Source organism: Carassius auratus, chromosome 2, assembly GCF_003368295.1.
Source record: "Carassius auratus strain Wakin chromosome 2, ASM336829v1, whole genome shotgun sequence".
Lineage (NCBI taxonomy): Eukaryota > Metazoa > Chordata > Actinopteri > Cypriniformes > Cyprinidae > Carassius > Carassius auratus.
Genome location: NC_039244.1, coordinates 27397088 through 27416902, shown reverse-complemented (window position 1 = coordinate 27416902; position 19815 = coordinate 27397088). Strand labels below are relative to the sequence as shown.

Genomic DNA, 19815 nt, shown 5'->3' with positions numbered 1-19815 from the left:
GGAACCGGAGGGAAGGAGGAGCCTGACAGAGCCGGAGGGATGGAAAGACGAGGTGGAACCAGAGGAGTAGAGTCCCGAGGCGGCGGATGGTCGACGACTGACCAAGGTGGAGCCGGAGGGACGAGGGAGCCCGGTGGAGCAGGTGGGATGACAGGCCACGGTGGAGACGAGGGAGCTAAGAGCCAAGGCAGAGCCGCTGGGTCGAAGGACCGAGGAGGAATCCAGGGCTCGGAGGCTGGAGGCGGAGACAGGGCCTTAACGCGCCAAGGCGGAGCTGGAGACTGGCAGTCCAGCGGCGAACCATCGCCCCCCGATGGCGCGGACTGAGGGTGAGCTGCGGGACTGACTGGCACCAGCAGGGATGACGAGGAACTGGCTGGTCTAGGAGGAGGAGAGAGGAGAAGGATGGGAAGGACAGGAGGATCAGGGCTGGACAGAACTAGCGAAAGTGGAGCAGAGGGACCAGAAGGTCTTGGAGGAGGTGGGAGAGGGAGGCCGGGAGGGAACACAGGAGACACAGAAGATTCAGGGCTGGGTGGAACCAGCGGAGACACAGATGATTCAGGGCTGGGCGGAACCAGCGGAGAAACAGAAAAATCATGGCTTGGCGGAACCAGCGGAGACACAGAAGATTCAGAGCTGGGCGGAACCAGCGGAGACACAGAAGATTCAGAGCTGGGCGGAACCAGCGGAGACACAGAAGATTCAGAGCTGGGCGGAACCAGCGGAGAAACAGGAAACTCAGGGCTGGGCGGAACCAGCGGAGACACAGAAAACTCAGGGCTGGGCGGAACCAGCGGAGAAACAGGAAACTCAGGACTGGGCGGAACCAGCGGAGAAACAGGAAACTCAGGGCTGGGCGGAACCAGCGGAGACACAGGAAACTCAGGGCTGGGCGGAACCAGCGGAGATGGAGCAGAGGAAATGACTGGAGGAGGTAGGAGTGGGAGACTGAGAGGGTATACAGGGGAATCAGGGCTGGACGGAACCAGCGGGGAAACAGGAAAATTAGGGATTACCTCCATAGACCAGTCCATCAGATCCAGAACTTGCTCCATATGACTTTCAGAGACTGTTTACGGCTCACCCTCAGTCGCAGGAGTGTGGGCAGGGCTTTCCTCCACGCCCTCGATCTCCACGAGGACTCCCACGATGCACGGTGTTGCCGGCTCACACACCTGGTCAGTCGCGCTCTCGAGATCCTGTTCCCTGTCAGTGGATGGCTCGGGCTCTGCGGCTGCAGTGGGCTCTGGCTCCGTGTAGCGAGTAGGTGGCTGGCTGGTCTCTGGGTAGTGAGTGGGACTGGCGAGATCCTCTATGGGGCTGACGGTGAAAGATGAGCCATTTCTCGCCAGAGTCCACTCCACGTATGCGGCGAAATCCTCCCGAGGACCATCTTCGGGCGACAACGCTCTGCACTTGGAGTTCAGGCTGGTGTTATAGAAGGTGCAGAGCGCGTCATCCGGGTAGCTGGTGTCATTGGCTAATAGAAGAAACCGTCTGGTATGATCCTCGAGAGAATGTCCTTCCTGCTCCAGCAGGAGGAGGAGGAATCCGGGGCTATAGAGGGGATCCATAGAAACTACGAAAAGAAAAGACTGTAGAACAAACGAAAACAAAACGGAGGGAAAAACACGCAGTTTTAAACTTTCTTTTTTTGGTCGGGTCTTCTGTCACGGTTTTACGCTGCCTGAAGGAATACGGAGCCGAGGATAGATGAAATAAGGCTTTTAATATATACCATTCATGGAGCACAGCGATAGACACACGTAAGTGAGTGAGTTAGTCACAAGTGAGGAGACCCGACAAAACAGAACTGAAAGGACAAGGCTTATGTACAAAAGGATAATTAGGGAATAACAGGTGGATGGCATGACTAAATTAACAGGGACATGGAACACATGAGGAATAGAATAGACACACCTGGGAACTAATCAAACCAAACACGGAAAGACAGAAACTGGGTCACAGGCAAAAACACACTAAATGAGTCCAGGTGTGACAAGGTGGGGGTATTACTGCCAATTTTCCACCACAAAAGCCGGTCGCTGTCAACTTGCAATGGTCCTTTTCAAAACTCATAACTTGTCTACTGCGCCGCGAGACCTCCAGACGCGCGTAAACGCGTCTTTACATTGACTAAGACTGAAATCATTCGCACCAGATGCTATATTCACATTTGGTGTGGACGCAGCATAAGAGGTCGCTTTCGACGTCACTGGGTCTTACAGGAGCGTAAAATTGCTGCTGGTATTTTCTGTCTTGCTCTCGGAAGGCATACTGCACTTTTGGAATTCTTTATTTTCTTTTTCTGCTTGTTTGTGAGTTTTGTTACATTTATATTTTTTTATTGTTTAATTATTTTAAAATTAATAGTGTACATATTTGGTTAAAATCGATTCCCTATTTTCATTTTCGAAACCTTTTTTTGGTTGGTCCGATCGATTGTGCAATCGATTTTCAAACTAAAAGTGACAGCCCTATTCATAACTGTGGATACATACTCATAGTCCACGTCAAGATGCAGGGATGCACAATATACTGGTTACATATTCATTACTGTTATAGATTTTATTTTTATTTATTGGTATCAGAGATTATCAGATGTTGCTCATACTACATTCAAAACTGTTAAATGTAAAAATAAAAATAAATCTAATTTTTCATACTGTACATTATAATGTTGTGATGCCTAAATCAATCCAGCTGATTTTATTTGTTGGTGTTTTATTTTGAAGGTAAAGAGTTTAATATCTGTCAACTAAATATGAATACTGTAAATAGGTTTATTTGATTTTTATTGCAGTTTTGGTTTTAGTTCCAGTTGCTCATTTTAGTGCTACAACCTAAAGATCCTCTGAAGGGCTTTTATTCTATGTGATGACGTAATTTTTAATGAAACAGAAACACAGGGTTGGGACATATAAAGCAGCCCCGCCCCCTTTTTCAAACAGCCAATAGTGTTTGTTTATATCACAGCTTGGGCCAGACGCTGAAAGACGTTGAAAGCTTATAAAACCCCTTTAGAGACTAACCCTTTAGGTTCAATATTTAACTGTTTCTGAAGCAAAGCAGTGATTATAATGATGCAGAGGAACTGTGGTTTGAATATTGCGTCATTTATGTTGGCGCAGGGCACCGGTATTATGTCTACAGTACTAACTTATCAGTACTGTTTGTCCAACCATTTCTCCTTCTATCTAAACCTAGTCTGATACGTTTTATGGTCTGTGCTGATTCACGCATATGATCCGCTCTGTACTATCGTGTCTCTGGACAGGAGCAGACTTCTTTCGACTCAATGGAATGCATATTTACACAGAATGTTTTGAGTCGTGAAAGAATATGTTTTCGTAAACCGCTAGCACTCGTTGGTCTGATCACCCGTTGCGTCTCAGACCCATTTAAAATGTCAGTATGGCAACCTTCGGTACAAGGTCCCATCAAAAGACCTATGGTCTGATACGATCCCATTCATAATCCATCAAACACATATGGGGTCTCTCCCTGATGGGTGAACACTGCTAGACCATGACATGTAACATTATTCGATGTAAAGTAATGGAGAATGACATAGAGAGTAAAGCTAGAGAGAATGGCCAGCCACATTGGACCAAATGAGCATCATCTCCAGAGGTGATTAAGGTTAACTCTCTGGTGAGCAAGCCTCTCTAAAATCAATGTGGAGGTCAAAGACCAATGTGCAGAAGCCTTGAAGTATTTCTGAAAAGCTAGTTGCTGCAAAGGCACCACCTTCATCCAGCTGTCATCCACATCTAAACATTCCCTTTGCCATTAATTGTAAATAATCCATTGAGATCTTTGTATGCACAACACAGAGATCTGATCTGACCATCATCCAATCCGTCTGGAATGAGAAAGAAACAGCTTGAAATCAAACTGTATAAGTCTGATCTATTTCTGCTCTGCTGAACCGTTTCGACTCAAACAGTGACAGCAGACATTGTAACGCAAGCACACATGTTCAGGGCGACCTGTGGCACACTAAATTACCATGAACCCAGCGTGGGATGAGGCCACATCTCTCACTTCTTCACCTAGAGGTTTGCACCAGGACGAATAATGCTGTAAAAGGCCTGTGGGCAGCTGTTCCCCTGAAGGTTGAGGAATCGAGTTACTGACACTGTGCTGAACATTTGTACAGTGACAGCGGGGTGTTAATGCACCGCACACCCAAAGCTGGTTGAGCGCAAAGCTGTGATGGTATATTACACATGGATGAGATTGGCAGGAATGTAAAGCGTCCTGCAGATCTGCAAAGTGAGATGGTCTTCAGGCTTCAAATGGAAAACTGAATTGTGCTCCATGGAAGACAGAAAGTCATATGAGTTTGGAACGGCATAAAAGATGACTATTTCAATGAATCACCAAATATTTGACAGCACAAAAGCAGAAAACATCACATAAGCAACACTTTTCAGAGACTTTTTGCCTTCCCCAGGCAAAGTAGGCCAAGTTTCAAATACCGCTTTCCTTAAGACCGGTAAAAACTAATCCAGACAGGCATGTGGGCCTATGGGATGCTTTGGCCTACTCTTCCACTCCAGCAATATTTTGGCCTGAAGGATTGGGGTGCTTCAGAGAGCAGCCTCCGTACTCATGTTTCAAAGACTGCGGGCTGAACTCACAGTTATTGGACCGCTATGAAAGCAACGAAACGCTAAAGACACCAAACTCAAAACCAAGATATTAAGACACTAAAATTAAATAAAAACTTATGAGATTGCATTTGAAAACCACAAATATCTGTCAGAACCCTATGCAATAAAATTCCTTTACAAAGGTGATTCATTCTAAGGCTCACTAGATTTGTTGGGGCGCTGCAAAAACAGGTAAGAAAGAAATCAATCGGGATTTTTTTGTCCAGTCCTGTTCCTGGAGGGCCAACTTTGAGAGTGTAACAAAAACGGCTTACGTCCCACATCCAATGGGTTAATTCTTCCAAAAACAATACCACCATAACTTTCAGACACTGAAGTTGGTCTTACCCTTTGTCATTTGTTTCTCCTCTATTTGCTGCGCTACACTCTGCCTCTCGCTCACAGGCTGATGAGGTTCTACGTCTTGAACTTCGGCAGACTCAGAATCGTTGTTTGTTGGAACTGGCTGTGCGTTTTCTTCAACATCCACATGTGATTGAATCTCTGCTTTTATTCCTTCTGCATCCGTGCGCACAGGATCTGATTCAGAGCCGGCGTTTCTACAGATGGAGCATATGTGATCATCTTTGGACTGTGGATGTGTGTGACCTTCACCTGGTCGTTCACACCGTGGGTGAAACCACCTAAAGTAAAAGAGACAGCTTGAATGATTCACTCTTTCACTGCATCCAAAATCAGGTTCCAGACAGACTTTCTGGATATGTAACTGCTACTGAACTAGATTACAGATTTGTGATGGAAATATACCTTTTGCATTGATGGCAAGAAAACTGCTCTTTGTGGACATCAGGATCTATGTCGCTGGGACATGAGCAGGGGACGGTGGCGTCCTGTTGATCGCCACAGGTTTGGCACAGAAGGCTGTTGTGGTGCCATTGTTCACTGCTCCGGAGGCCACACTGAACACACACCCGGCAGTTCTACAAACACACAGCCACGATTAGCTACACTGCATTCAAGAAACAGAGGAGATCATTTGGCATGAGAACAATAACGTCTCTCAAAGCCGCTCATACCTTACACCTCCAGCCGTTGATGGGGATAGAGTCCATAGCCGGCTGCAAGCAGAAAGTGTGATAGCCTTTGTCGCACATATCGCACACTAGCATTTTAGTGTCCTCTCCAGGCTCCCTGAAAGAAACCATATGGGACAAATGTTCCGCAGAATGAACTACAGTCACGGATCAAAAAATAAATAGAGTGATACCAAAAAGTCAAAACGCAAGAAAAAATATATTGGACAAAATGTTAAAATTAAGATAGTTTTCAGAAAAGCAAACTATGGTCACGGACCAAAAATAAATAAATAAATAAGCGCAAGTCAAAAATGTGACAAAAAATAAGCACAAATCAATACTTTAAACTAGGGGCGACCATGAATAGTCAAAGATTCGATGCTTCGATAGGAGGAGCCTGATTCGACTGCTAATCTCATAGTCGAATATTCACGCGGTGTTATGATCATGCTATTTTGGCTATATGGGAAATACAAAGCGTATTTTATATAAGATAAATGATTAGTTAAAATCCCATTGATTAAAAACCTGAGGCATCATTCTGCTGATCATCTTCAGTGCACCCAGTTCAAAACAGAAATGCAGAATATTAATAAATACTGTCATATATATAACATTATAATGAGAGCGCTATTTTGTAAAACATTTTGTGAATTCTTAGGGTTTCGCTGACGTTTAATGTTAACTATGTATTAATCAAAACATAAAACATTATTTACCCCATTTGTATATGCGAGGCATCCATTACATATTTTCACTTATGACTGTTGAATGCCTGACTTGACTCTTAGTAATATATTTTGCCCCACCCGTCAAAACTTTTGATTTGACTATCAGTCGAATATCGGCAAGATATTTGATTCGACTATGAAAATCCTTAGTAAGGGGCACCCCTATTTTAAACACATTTAAAGTCATATTGCACAAACCTGAAATTTTAACACAAATGATCCGACTTGCACATAAAATCATGTTTTCCTTGGTTATATTTAAAAAAGAAAATTGTGCTCTCAGACATTTTTTTTTGTATGCTTATGCTGTTTTTTTTGTATGCTAATGTGTTAAAAGTTTTGATTCATGCTTCTTATTTTTTTTTTTAAATGCTTTTTAATTTTTTTCACCCAAACCGTTACCACTTTTTACAATTCTGAAAACTTTGCTTTAATTTAACAAAATGTGTGCAATATAGTTTTACTTGCTTCCTTAAATTATGGTTTCATGCTTATTATTCCATGACCACAATACTTCCAGAACATTTTTTTTTGAACATTTTGAATATATTCCAACGCAGTAAAAAAAATATTGTAATTATATTGGACAAAAATATGTTGTGGTTAAAAACCTGTTCATTGGTTAATGGTGAGTTCCCTTGCTATAAATGGTGGAAAAATAGTACATCTAATGGGACATCTCATGTAATTTTAGTCTAATTCTCTTAAATTATTCTGATTTATAGTTATTCTGATTCTCATTCTGATCATTTACAGTGAACAACCATAAATTCCCAGAATTCCTCGTTAGACACCTTACATTTTTATGCTTTTCATGTTTATTAAATATCATTGAATTAAATATAGTTTTTTACTATACATTTTAGTAATTTCCATAAACCCTAAAATGTTGGTTTTAGTAAACAGTAAAGTTCCAGAAACCACAGCTGCAGTTTAACACTGTATGTTACCCCATAGATTTTAGAGAAATCTAACTGAATGTGTATAATCAGTGACTATCAGTTAAGCCCACATGAGACACGAGCAGGTGTCGGTTTATTCCACTGAAAAGCAAATTCTTGCAACCTCAACGGATGCATGAGCAAATACAGATGAGCTACTGAGGAATGAGTAACAGCGCAGACACGCCGTACAGACTGGGGAGAATAAAAGGCAAAGCTTGGCTGCAACTCACTTGCATGTCTGACAGACTTTGCACTCAGGGCACTGCCAGCCTGCCCTCTTCAGAGGAGTGACGCTGATGTCCAGACACATGCCGTGGTAGTGCAACCCACAGCTGGTGCAAAAAAGCTGGTCCAGGAGATCCCCGGGGCTGTCGCACAATATACAGTTCGCCTCTTCTTCATCTGAGACACAAAAAAAAGAGGAATGAAAAAATAAAAGTGAACTAAATTCAAGCTCTTAAACCCATGCCCACTTTACATGATCTAATCCAATTCCCAATGCCTTTTAGAATTTAATTAAATAATTATTTAATTATATTAAATATCCAATATTGATGATTATTTTTTTTTATCTCAGATTTTTTTTTGTATACTTATGCTGTGTTTTTTGTATGCTAATGTGTTAAAAGTTTTCATTCATGCTTATTATTTTTTTAAATGCTTTAAAAAAAAATTTGAACCACTTTTTACTATTCTGAAATCTTTGCTTTAATTTTCAAAATTGTGCAATATATTTTTACTTGCTTACTTAAAATTATGGTTTTATGCTTATTATTCCATGACCTCAACACTTCCAGAGCATTTTTTTTTCATGAATATATTCCAACGCAGTAAAAATTATTCTAATTATATTGGACAAAAATATGTTGTGGTTAAAAACCTGTTCATTGGTTAATGGTGAGTTCCCTTGCTATAAATGGTGGAAAAATAGTACATCTAATGGGACATCTCATGTAATTTTAGTCTAATTCTGTATAAATCTATATAATTCTAAATATTAAATATCAAATATTGATGATAATATAAAAAAGGGCAACAACTAATATTTATTTTGAATATCAACCTCTGACATTTTTAATAAAGGCATATTTTTATGTTGTCAGTTCACTAGTGAGATCCTCAGTGATTTTTAAAACAACAAAAACATCTAAGATGGATTTCTTTGGTAATGAAAAGGCATTACTTTGTGATGAGTATCAAAAAAATGAGTCACTGTCGTGGTATGAAAGTAAACGTGAGTGGTCATGCACAGTGTTACTCATCAAGGATGCATTAAACTGATCAAAAATTATAATAAAGACATTTCAAATATTACAAAAGGTTTCTATATTTTTAAATGCTATTTTTTGAACATTCTATTCAGAGAATCCTGAGAAGAAGAAAAAAATATCACGGTTTCCATAAAAACATTGAGCGGTTAACATTGATAATAATCACAAATGTTTCTTAAGCAGAAAATCAGCATATTAGAATGATTTCTGTAGGATCATGTGACAATGAAGACTGCAGTAAAGATGCTGAAAACCAGTCAACTTTAAACAAAAAAGTCAACCATAAACAAAAAAGCTTTGTGAGGTTTTACAAAGTCTATTTTGAATGGCATAGCAAGAGTCAATGTTCTTTTTGAACTGGGGACTGGAGTCTAAAAGTTACAGCATGTTTCTATAGTACGTCAAGGTCTGTCTTTGAAAGAGTGCATGAAATACATTTTACAAGAGCAAATAATAAATGCAGTTCTCACATTTGCTGACGGCAAGCTCAATGTGCTCTGTGCACAGGACAGAGCGCCTCCTGAAGTCCTGAAAGGTGCCAGCGGCCCCCGCGCAGGGGTAATGGTACGAGCGATCACACCCCTCCTCACAGCACTTGATGGATGCTCCAAGGCGCTTACAATATGCACAGTGCTATAAAAGAAAAGAGTCATAATTGATAAGACAATAACAATGTAGACTTTGATGCTGAAACATGTTAAAAGACTGCCATCGATTATTTTAACACTGTCTATAGTCCTTAACTGAAACCTTACATGCATTAACTGCTCGTCACATAATTAACATTCAAGATTAAATGTCTGGCAACTAATATAAAACCAAACTAATCTATACAATGCGACATGAAAGCTGACAGTGTAATGCCTGTGGTCAGACTAACAGCTAGGGAGAGCTGTGAAATAAACCACAGTGATGACAGACTGACGGATGTGTAATTATCCCATCATGCCTGTAATGTCCCATGCACAGACCACAGACGAGAGGGGCCAATACACGAAACGGTTGCATTACTATTATGTGCAACATCTCAGAGCCATGTATCGAAATGAAGTCATTGTCTTCTGGTTGTGCAAAGTCAAGTACACCTTCTGCGTATTAAAGAGCAGATCCAGGTGTGTGAGTGAGAACGATGCAGTCACAGTAAAGTACAGCAGATTGCAATAATCTGCTGAAACTTCCATAGAAGGAGGAAACCGATTGATTAAAATAGACTACAGTGTGTCAATATGTATCGAAAAATCTCAGAATACTCACATACACCCTCATCAAGCACCAGCATCTGCCCGCAGCCCTCAATAACCACTGCCAAAAACCAGCAGCTGGAGCTCGTGAGACCTCCAACAACCCACAAGAATTGAGAAATAATTAAAAAAAAACTGTCACTGTGGCCTCGAATTGCATGATCTACTAGTTAGACGCTTCCTCAAGGGCATCCAAAGACATTACAGGTTATTTTTCGTAGGTCAGGTCATCTATTTGCACTCTTCCCTAATGTTATGTTCCATTTTAATTATAACTGTAACCCACAACAGCTTCCTGAAAACACGTACATATTTCCCTCTGAAAACTAGCACTAGGCCAATGTTCCCTTTTCTATTCGAATCGATCTGTTTTGCGTCTCCGTCCATCGTTCTGCTTAATGAGCTGCTCAGAAAGCAGCTGTCCGCTAAAAGTCAAGCAACACGGCGAGACGAGTCCAGACGTGACACGCCGTCAGCCCTCATGTTTACAGCTGCTCACCGCACATCGTTAACTGTGCATTTCGTTTCACACCTACAGCAAATGGATTGCGATAAGGCATGCGGTCAAATGGAGCGTCGCATGATTTACACACATCCATCTGAGGGCGATTCCACTCAGGAAATGTCAATCAGATAAGCCACCTATACGAATGTATTTCTCTGGCTCTGAACTGGCATTTACTATTAAATGCAGCATTGCTGGTAATTTACGAGATTAAATAGCAGAGCGCTATTAAGGAATGTGATTGGAGAGGGTCACTGCAAAGGGGGTGTTAAGTGATGAAGCCCCTTTGAGTGCCGTGACCTTTTCTATTTCACAGCTGATCAGCGGCAACCTTTAGCAGCCAGTTAGATTCCTCCTCTAGCTCTAGCCTTTCACAGAATTACAGCAGCACAGCCGTACGAGTCAGCAAGCAAAGAGCCATAGAAACCCTATCAGCTGTCATTAGAGTGGCATTAAACAAGAGCAAGAAATAAACTCAAAATTAGGCAGAAATACGGTTTGTACATGCAAATGTTCAGAGGGTGGAATGTAGAACTATTTTACATTCATTTGGAAGTAATAATTAAATCATATGGGGTGAATGCATTTTTATTGTAAATTTAAATTTAAATGTATATTTAATTAACTAAATTATCCAAAAATAATTCTGTAATGTTACATTTCAGCAAAAATCAGCAGTATTATAAAATTTCCAGTGTTTAACAAAAACTTTTAAAATTGTTTTTGTTAAATAAAATAATGCTGAAATGAATGAAATTTGAACATTACATAAAAACCTAATTTAGAATGTTTGCCTTTGCAACGGACTAATTTAAACAATAAAAGGAGTACAAATTAATAAAAAATAAATCAAAGTTTAATAATACAAAAACGTTAAAAGCACATAACATAAAAATAAAATAAAAAATACAAAAATATAAGCTAATTTTAAAATAATAAAAATATTATAATTAACTAGATTATCCAACAATAGTTATGTAGTACATAAAACAGTGACATTTCGACAAAAAATCATAAAGTATTATAAAATTATCAAAACTATTAAAATTGTTTTGTTCATTTAAAATAACACTGAAATAAAATAAAACAAGAATTTTAGATATACACTTCATTTAGAAATGCTGCCCTGGCAAATTACCTTTTTAAACATTAAAATGAGTTAAAGATACTAAAATCTGTAAAAAAAAAAAAAAAAAAATCTAAAAAAAAATCAAAGTTAAATAATAATATAAATTAAAAATAAAACATTAAAAGCACATCACAAAAGCATGTAAATTAAAAACAAAACAAAAACATAATCCAAAAATAATTTAACAGACTATAAATAACACTAAAATAATTACTTTATTTTAAAATTACACGCGATAGATTTAATAACCATCTTAGACCACCTTGTTTATATAATGCTGGTTTATATCCACCAATATTAACACTTTGGTGAAAACTGATAAGACAACAATTCTTTACATTTTATTGCCAATAACCAATAAATAATGAAAAATTATTTACTGTTTTAGTGAAAATAAATTTAAAACAAAGCACTAAAAATTAAATTTAATTAACTTTTCATCTTCAAAAAATTATTTAGAAATTTGCTAGATTACATATACAGTTACTCAATTATTAGTGTTTTCAAAGATTAACTTGGCGTAAGATGACAGTCTAAACATTAAAGATAAAGTCTAAAGAAAAAAAAAATCATAAACAGTTAAATATATAAAAAAAAAAAAAAAAAACTGCAACATTGCAACATCAGCAGATAATTAGGACCAACATCAAAAACACAACATATTCAGATGGAAGCCATAAAAGAAAAAATCTTAAAACAGCTTCAGGAAAGATAACGGTTGTGGATAAAATAAAACTACAGAAGAATTTTTTTTTTTTTTTTGATGCAGACATCAATGAGAAACCTGAGCATTTTATCCCTGATTTGCATAACCTTTCAAGTATTTCAGTGAGGTAATATTTACATAAAGTTTATAGTCATTACTTTATTCACGAGTCCTCACATGATTCAGCCTAGATAATCATCAGCTAAATCAAAAGATATCCCAGCATACCTCTGTGCTCCCTGAGTGGATGGCTTTGTCCACATTTAGCAGTGATTGATCCTCCGCTTGACACACACAATTTGACCACAACGCGCAGCTTTGATGAGCCCAGCACTGACCTGCAAACACAAGGGATCAGAAGATGTCTCTTCCTTTCTTTTCAGTCATACATCACATTCTTTCTTCCTTCTGTTTAACACAAAAGGGGACATGCTGCCTAAGCTACAGAAGACCGAACGTCACATGGGTTTGACCAACACAGTAAAGATTGTTCAAGTTCATTTTACTGTTCTAACAATTTCAGTTCCTCACCTATCGTAAAGGTGATGTGTCTGACTACACCGTCTAATTTCAGGCTGGTTCCTGCCCAAAGCGTTCAAGCTGTGTTTATTTACCTTCATTATATCAATCTCTGTACAATCAGTGGAAGAACTCAATTGAACATTTGATTAAAAGAAATTTCAACAGCTGTGTATGAGAAAGAAAACCTTTGATTTCTTTGTTTTTTCTCTGTTTACTTACAAGAAACAATGAGAGTATTTTCTATTGTAAGATTGTCTCTGTGTGTGCCTAGGTAAAGTTTTAAACAGGTTTGTACCCGACTCATCAAAGAGTGTTCGGACATCGATGTCGTCCGGCAGACCGACGTGACGAAGCTCCTCCCAGAATCTGCCTCCTCCTTCCTCGGCCCCGACACTGCAGGACAGAGACAGACAGACAGACAGGGGATCCGGTTTAGTCTTACACAATGTCCTAACCAAGATTATCTGTTGGCCTGAACAGGGACAGATAGGGGAAAGTGAGAGTGTTTGAAAACTAGGGATGTTCTAAGGTGTGCAATTATTTTCAGAAAAAAAAAAGAACAGCAAGAGAACCAAAACCTACAACAACACTGACCAAGAAATTAAACACTGTAATCTATGTATTAATGGATCTAAATCTATGTATACTATGGATCTAAAATGACATTTTGTAATTAGCAAAAGAGGTTTTGGGTGAGATGTGCAAGAGACAGATAAAATCACAAGAGTGTTTTAAAGACCAAAACCTGACGAATGTCTTGAAATACAACATCTGAACAATATTTGAGGTGTGTAACCATAATATAAGCAGAACAATTTACTCCAGTCTATTGAATTATTACAAAGCCGATTCCAAAAAAGTTGGGACACTGTACATTTGTGACAATTGTGAGTAAAAAAGGAATGGAATAATTTAATCTCATACACTTTATTCACAATAGAATATAGATAACATATCAAATTTTTGAAACATTATGCCAAATATATGCTCATTTTGGATTTCATGAGAGCTACATATTCCAAAAAAGTTGGGACAGGTAGCAATAAGAGGCCGGAAAAGTTAAATGTACATATAAGGAACAGCTGAAGGACCAATTTGCAACTTATTAGGTCAATTGGCAACATGATTGGGTATAAAGAGAGCCTCTCAGAGTGGTAGTGTCTCTCAGAAGTCAAGATGGGCAGAGGATCACCAATTCCCCAAATGCTACGGTGAAAAATAGTGGAGCAATATCAGAAAGGAGTTTCTCAGAGAAAAATCGCAAAGATTTTGAAGTTATCATCATCACCACTGCATAATATCATCCAAAGATTCAGAGAATCTGGAACAATCTCTGTGCGTAAGGGTCAAGTCCAGAAAACCATCCTGGATGCCCATGATCTTCAGCCCTTAGACAGCACTGCATCACATACAGGAATGCTACTGTAATGGAAATAACAACATCTCAGGAATACTTCCAGAAAACATTTCCAGTGAACACACCTATTTGCTATTCACTATTGCCAGATAAAACTCTATAGGTCAAAAAAGAAGCCGTATCTAAACATGATCCAGAAGCACAAGTGTTTTCTCTGGGCCAAGGCTCATTTAAAATGGACTGTGGCAAAGTGGAAAACTGTTCTGTGTTCGGACGAATCAAAATTTGAAGTTCTTTTGGGAAAACTGGGACGCCATGTCATCCGGACTAAAGAGGACAAGGACAACCCAAGTTGTTACCAGTGCTCAGTTCAGAAGCCTGCATCTCTGATGGTATGGGGTTGCATGAGTGTGTGTGGCATGGGCAGCTTACACATCTGGAAAGACACCATCAATGCTGAAAGGTATATCCAAGTTCTAGAACAACATATGCTCCCATCCATACGTCGTCTCTTTCAGGGAAGACCTTGCATTTTCCAACATGACAATGCCAGACCACATACTGCATCAATCACAAGCTCATGGCTGCGTAGAAGAAGGATCCGGGTACTGAAATGGCCAGCCTGCAGTCCAGATCTTTCACCCATAGAAAACATTTGGTGCATCATAAACTAGAAGCCTGTATTAGACAAGAATGGGACAACATTCCTATTCCTAAACTTGAGCAGCTTGTCTCCTCAGTCCCCAGATGTTTGCAGACTGAAAACATTGCATACTCGAGCTTGAGGAGAGATGCTGATGTTTCGTGTCATGGCTTTATCATGGATGTGCACTATTTTCTAATAATTCAACGGTCTATCATCAGTTATTTCTTATGTAATCTTATTATTCAAATCAATTTTATTTCCCATCAAACTGTTAAAATTTACAACACTGGTTGCAACCAAAGCAGCAGATGGGATGAATGAGAATTAATATTCATTTTCTGACACTAGGTGGTGCTTTCATCAGAAATACAGTGGTTACCATGATTACCCCATAAACAAAGCAATGCTGTGCATGTAAATACTATTTTATGAGGCTTTATATGGAGATAACATGGTGGAAAAGTGTCAACAAAAACAAAAACGTTTCAGTTCAAACCTAAATACATTCCCACACCTTGCTCAGCTTCCAAGCTGACATTTTCTCGCAGCGAGTGATTAGTTTTCCGCATTTAAAACAATGACTACATTTCGACTGGTATTTCCAGCAGCTGCAGTTAGGTTTAGTCGAATAGTTGACTCCCTATTGAAAACAATCCACAGTTCAATTTGTGGACCTTTAAACGGGTCATAACATGAGAAATCAAATATATGGCATATAAGAGGTCTTTGTACTATTAAAAAATTCTGTTAGTGTCATAGTTTAAACGCCCTCTCACAACAACAACAACAACAACACCAAAAACACAATATATATTTTTTATAATAACAAGCTACAAAATATACATTATTGGATATTATGGGATCTGTGCTGTCATATGGTCAAACACATTTGCATTTGACTGCCTCCAGAGCAAGATATCAACAAACAATCATACATCATCACAAAACAGGCTCCGCCCACTGGCATTCAGTCACTTAACATCGTGAAACCTGTTTACAACAAAAACACATGCATTGCATCTAGTGTTGTCAGAGTACCGATGTTGGTACCAGACGATACTGAAATAAAAAAAATGTGACGATGCCAGCATTTTGATGCCGTTTTGAGCGTGTTGAGCAGCTACGATTGGCTACAATCATCAACGCTTCACGCTGTTCATCGAGCACTTACATAGATACACACTAGAGCATTTAGTGTGACAAAATGAACAAACTATCGATGATTCTTATTCTTAACTTAATGAATAGATTAACAATTATATCAAGAGCAATAAGGGACTAGTTCTCTAATAATGATAATAGTGCGACCACACTGTCACAGAAAACAAGTAACACAGCATCAAAGATCTGATTTTCCAAAATATGCTTCCTTTAAATGTAGAAGGTTTGCAGAACCTTCCATTGGTCTGGCACCAGATTCACAGAATATGCCACAATGTCAGTCTGCCAAATATCAAATTAGATCACACAACTGCATCCAAGTCCAGTTAATTCCTAAACAAACGGTCTCTGGCTGCTCTGTCTTTAAATATCTGCCACTAATAGTGGTATAAGCAGCGGAAATCACTGAAATTGTTCTTTTGTATTTCCGCAACAGCTTTCCTTCATTGATTCATTTACAGATATTTTTTACTAACACCTAAAAAATATTTTGCCAGGTAAGTAATGGTCACCAGGGTTATTTTAGGGTTATTTTAGTTATATAAACAAATAAAATATATCCTAACTGAAATAAAACAAAATATAAAAAACCATAATAGTATCTCAAAACTTCAATAACGTTATGTTAAGTTATTTAATATCTTTCTTATTCCTAATTGTTCCCCTTCGGTTCTTCAGGAGCTTAATATCCTCTTAGCATACTGTTGTAGTAAATAAGACTCTTGTTTTTATGTGACTGGCCTGGTATAAAACAAATAAATACTTTTTACAATTTTTATGTAACGTAAATTTCAATTACATTTTTTTATAATGCCTATTCAAAGATTGTTCATCTGTAAATTATCTATAAATTTTGCATGTCTATAAATTATCTACATTTTGGCTTTTTCACTTATTATAATAATATATATTAAAGTGCAGTTGATCCAATCTTAATTAATAAGAACATATCATGTACTTAATTCAATTAAAAGGTTGCCCAGCCCTAATGTGACAGAGTCTGAGATGAATGTGTACATGCTCATGATCACCAGAAGAGTGTTCATTTATTCTTGACATTCAGGCACTGGACGGGTTTGACTCACAGCCATATTAATTTAGGATGGGGGGTTGTGTGGGATGGGGTTGATTGATTAACCACTTACACAGAAATGACTCATCGTAAATACATCACGGGACAAAAATGTATCTATCATGGCGCGGCGCATCTCATTAAAACCCCTCCTCTATCCACCTGCTGGGACGGCTGACATATACGAGGGGTCAGCGTTGATTTCAAACACATTCGGAGAAATCCCAAGACAATAGATGGGGATGATACAAAATACAATTTCTGAGAACAATGTACCACATTATTTGACTTAGCAGTTATTTTACATAATCTAACAAAGCAATTAAATAATGTACACAAGTCAACAAGCCTTATGTAAATAAATACAAATTATACACAAAAAAATCATGGCTGTCCATATTGAAGGGTCGTTCCAAACCAAAGTACTCAAAACTGGACACATCGAAGGGTCCATCGGAATGAAGGATTTCGAAGGGTACAACTGATGGATTCGTCAGGCTCTCATGATCCTTTGCACGGGGAAGTTTTTTGGCATCACAGAGTTTAAATGTTCATTATGGTTTGGAAACCTAACTATACAGCTGAAATCTAAATTAGCACACCTGGTGTTGATAGCACGAAAAACTGTTGGACATGAAGATTAGTTGAATCTTCAACATTTATATGAGAATTGCATTGCATTCACAGTATGAAATGCTCCCCTCCGGTAGAAGATCTAGAGTCCCTATGTGTAAATTTAATAGGTATAAGAATTATTTTGTGCCTGTATGTGTACGAATGCTGAATAACAGTATTATTATTTATTTTTTGTATGTATATGCACCAAAATGTAGTCCACAACAAATTTCTTTTCAAGGACAATAAAGTATACTTCTACTACTACTAGTCCCTATAAAAGTGCTTCTAATGAATTGATCAAATGCAGTTGCAAAGGTCCAAAATAATTATCACCACTACTCATTTGCACCAATAAAACATGCAACTCTTTGTTTTACTACCAAATTATACGTAATATCTAAATATTAATAAAATGTTACATATTTATATAAATATAACTGGTTTTGTGATATTTTATTATGAAAATCCCACATATTGTCACACTTTTTTTCCTAGGCATTATTGGTATTTTGGTTACACAATAAATTGTATTTAATTTAATTTCCATTTAATTCATAGTAAACTATTGTCATTTCTGGCTTGGTCCGCTGGCCAATCAGAGCAGACTGCGCTTGTCGGAAGGAGGGACTTTGTAGAAAATTATGCATTTGAGAGAGCCAGGGAATAGAGGCCCTACATTAATGTACAGTATTTGACATATTTTACATTAAAGCATGTCAACATATTCTGTTATACCAAATAATGATCTTTAAAAAAGCATCATATGACCCCTTTAAGTGTAATAGCAGCCTATGAAATGAAAATAAAATTTAATATTCAATATTTCATTTCAATAAACTTCATTATTAGACCATTTCAAGAGGATTTTCCACCCAGTTACCACCACAAGTATATTTCAAAGCTCTGGGGAGCACTGCACCCTAGCATTTTTAATCAGTAAACATCACAAACCCACCTTCATCTTCTGTCATGCTACTGTAAGTGAACCACTTCTCCAGATATTCCCTTAAAATCATCTTTTTCCACCATCACGTCTCACTACTCCACATTCAGACCCACAGATGACAGAGCTCAGCAGGGCTGGCGAACCGCCAACATCAGACTGGCAGCACATTACGTCACATGGGCCCCAGCTAGACAGCTGATTGGCTCCAAAGAGCCAAGACAAATTAGGCAACTGTGCGAAAGAGCAGGGAAAGGGCCCTTTGTTGTGCTGAGCGCACGCTGGGGCTGGAGTCTCACATCTCGCTCTGTGACTCTCAGTAGCTGTAGGGTAATGATCAGCTCTGGGAGAACGCTCACAGAGACCCACATATGAAAAGCAAACAGTCAACAGCCATGTGTGTGCTCACACCTTTGTGAATAAAGCACAGGCAACGGGATTTACATCTATCTGGATAATGCCGGGTTATTTAAGGCGTAAACGATATCACTATAGTACTATGCAGGGCTCCATACTGTGACTATTTTTTCTGGCGGTGCGACTAAATTTTGTTAGAGGTTGCACTGATGCGAGCACTGAGTTATCCAACTCATAAGAACTCCCGAACAAAAACCATTATTATATTTTGATGACATATGCTACGCGGAAACTCTCAAGACGAGACTTATGACAGATATAATATGATACTAAATAAATACACGATGTGATTTTGCATCTCTTATAAATACTTCTGCCTTGTATGCTGATTATAATCTACATCGGATCAAGTTATTTCAGACACTCGCTGCTGACTGAAAGTGATCACTATAACCAGTAGACGGCAGCAGAGGAGCACTAATGGGCTGATTAGTCTTTCGTTTTTACTTTTTGCTTTATATTTTGAAATTATAAAATCACTTTTATAAAATATCAAATCATCAAGAAATCAAAATTTGACAAAGTTTTGCACTTTTTTGTGTATAAAGTAGGAAAAGTCACAAAATTGCCTTAAAAAACTAACTTTTTAAAGCAGCTCGCCCTGTCAGACGCTATGACGGACTCGTGTGATGCTGACAGAGACACTACTTGTGCTGTTTAATGCATTTGAGATGTGCTGTTTTCCTCAGTGCATAATTAACATTTTACTATATAATGTCCAACTCTGAACGTTAGAAAGTCATGAAAGTTTTTCCATTTTGCTGTCAAGAGTGCACGAGCCTACTGCATGCGATTCTCCGCTGGAGTAAAATTCAGCGCTGCGTCACAGGAATAAATTACACTTTAAAATAAAT

General features: G+C 38.5%; 1 protein-coding gene across 1 annotated transcript in view; it reads right to left on the bottom strand.

Annotated features, from left to right (window-relative positions):
* LOC113038829 (histone-lysine N-methyltransferase 2C-like) overlaps positions 1-19815 on the bottom strand; it is a 114704-nt gene that overhangs the window by 70920 nt on the left and 23969 nt on the right. The window contains 7 exon segments of the mRNA XM_026196532.1: positions 5010-5305; positions 5430-5602; positions 5699-5813; positions 7604-7775; positions 9115-9277; positions 12454-12563; positions 13043-13140. Coding sequence (XP_026052317.1) covers positions 5010-5305; positions 5430-5602; positions 5699-5813; positions 7604-7775; positions 9115-9277; positions 12454-12563; positions 13043-13140 — 1127 coding nt within the window.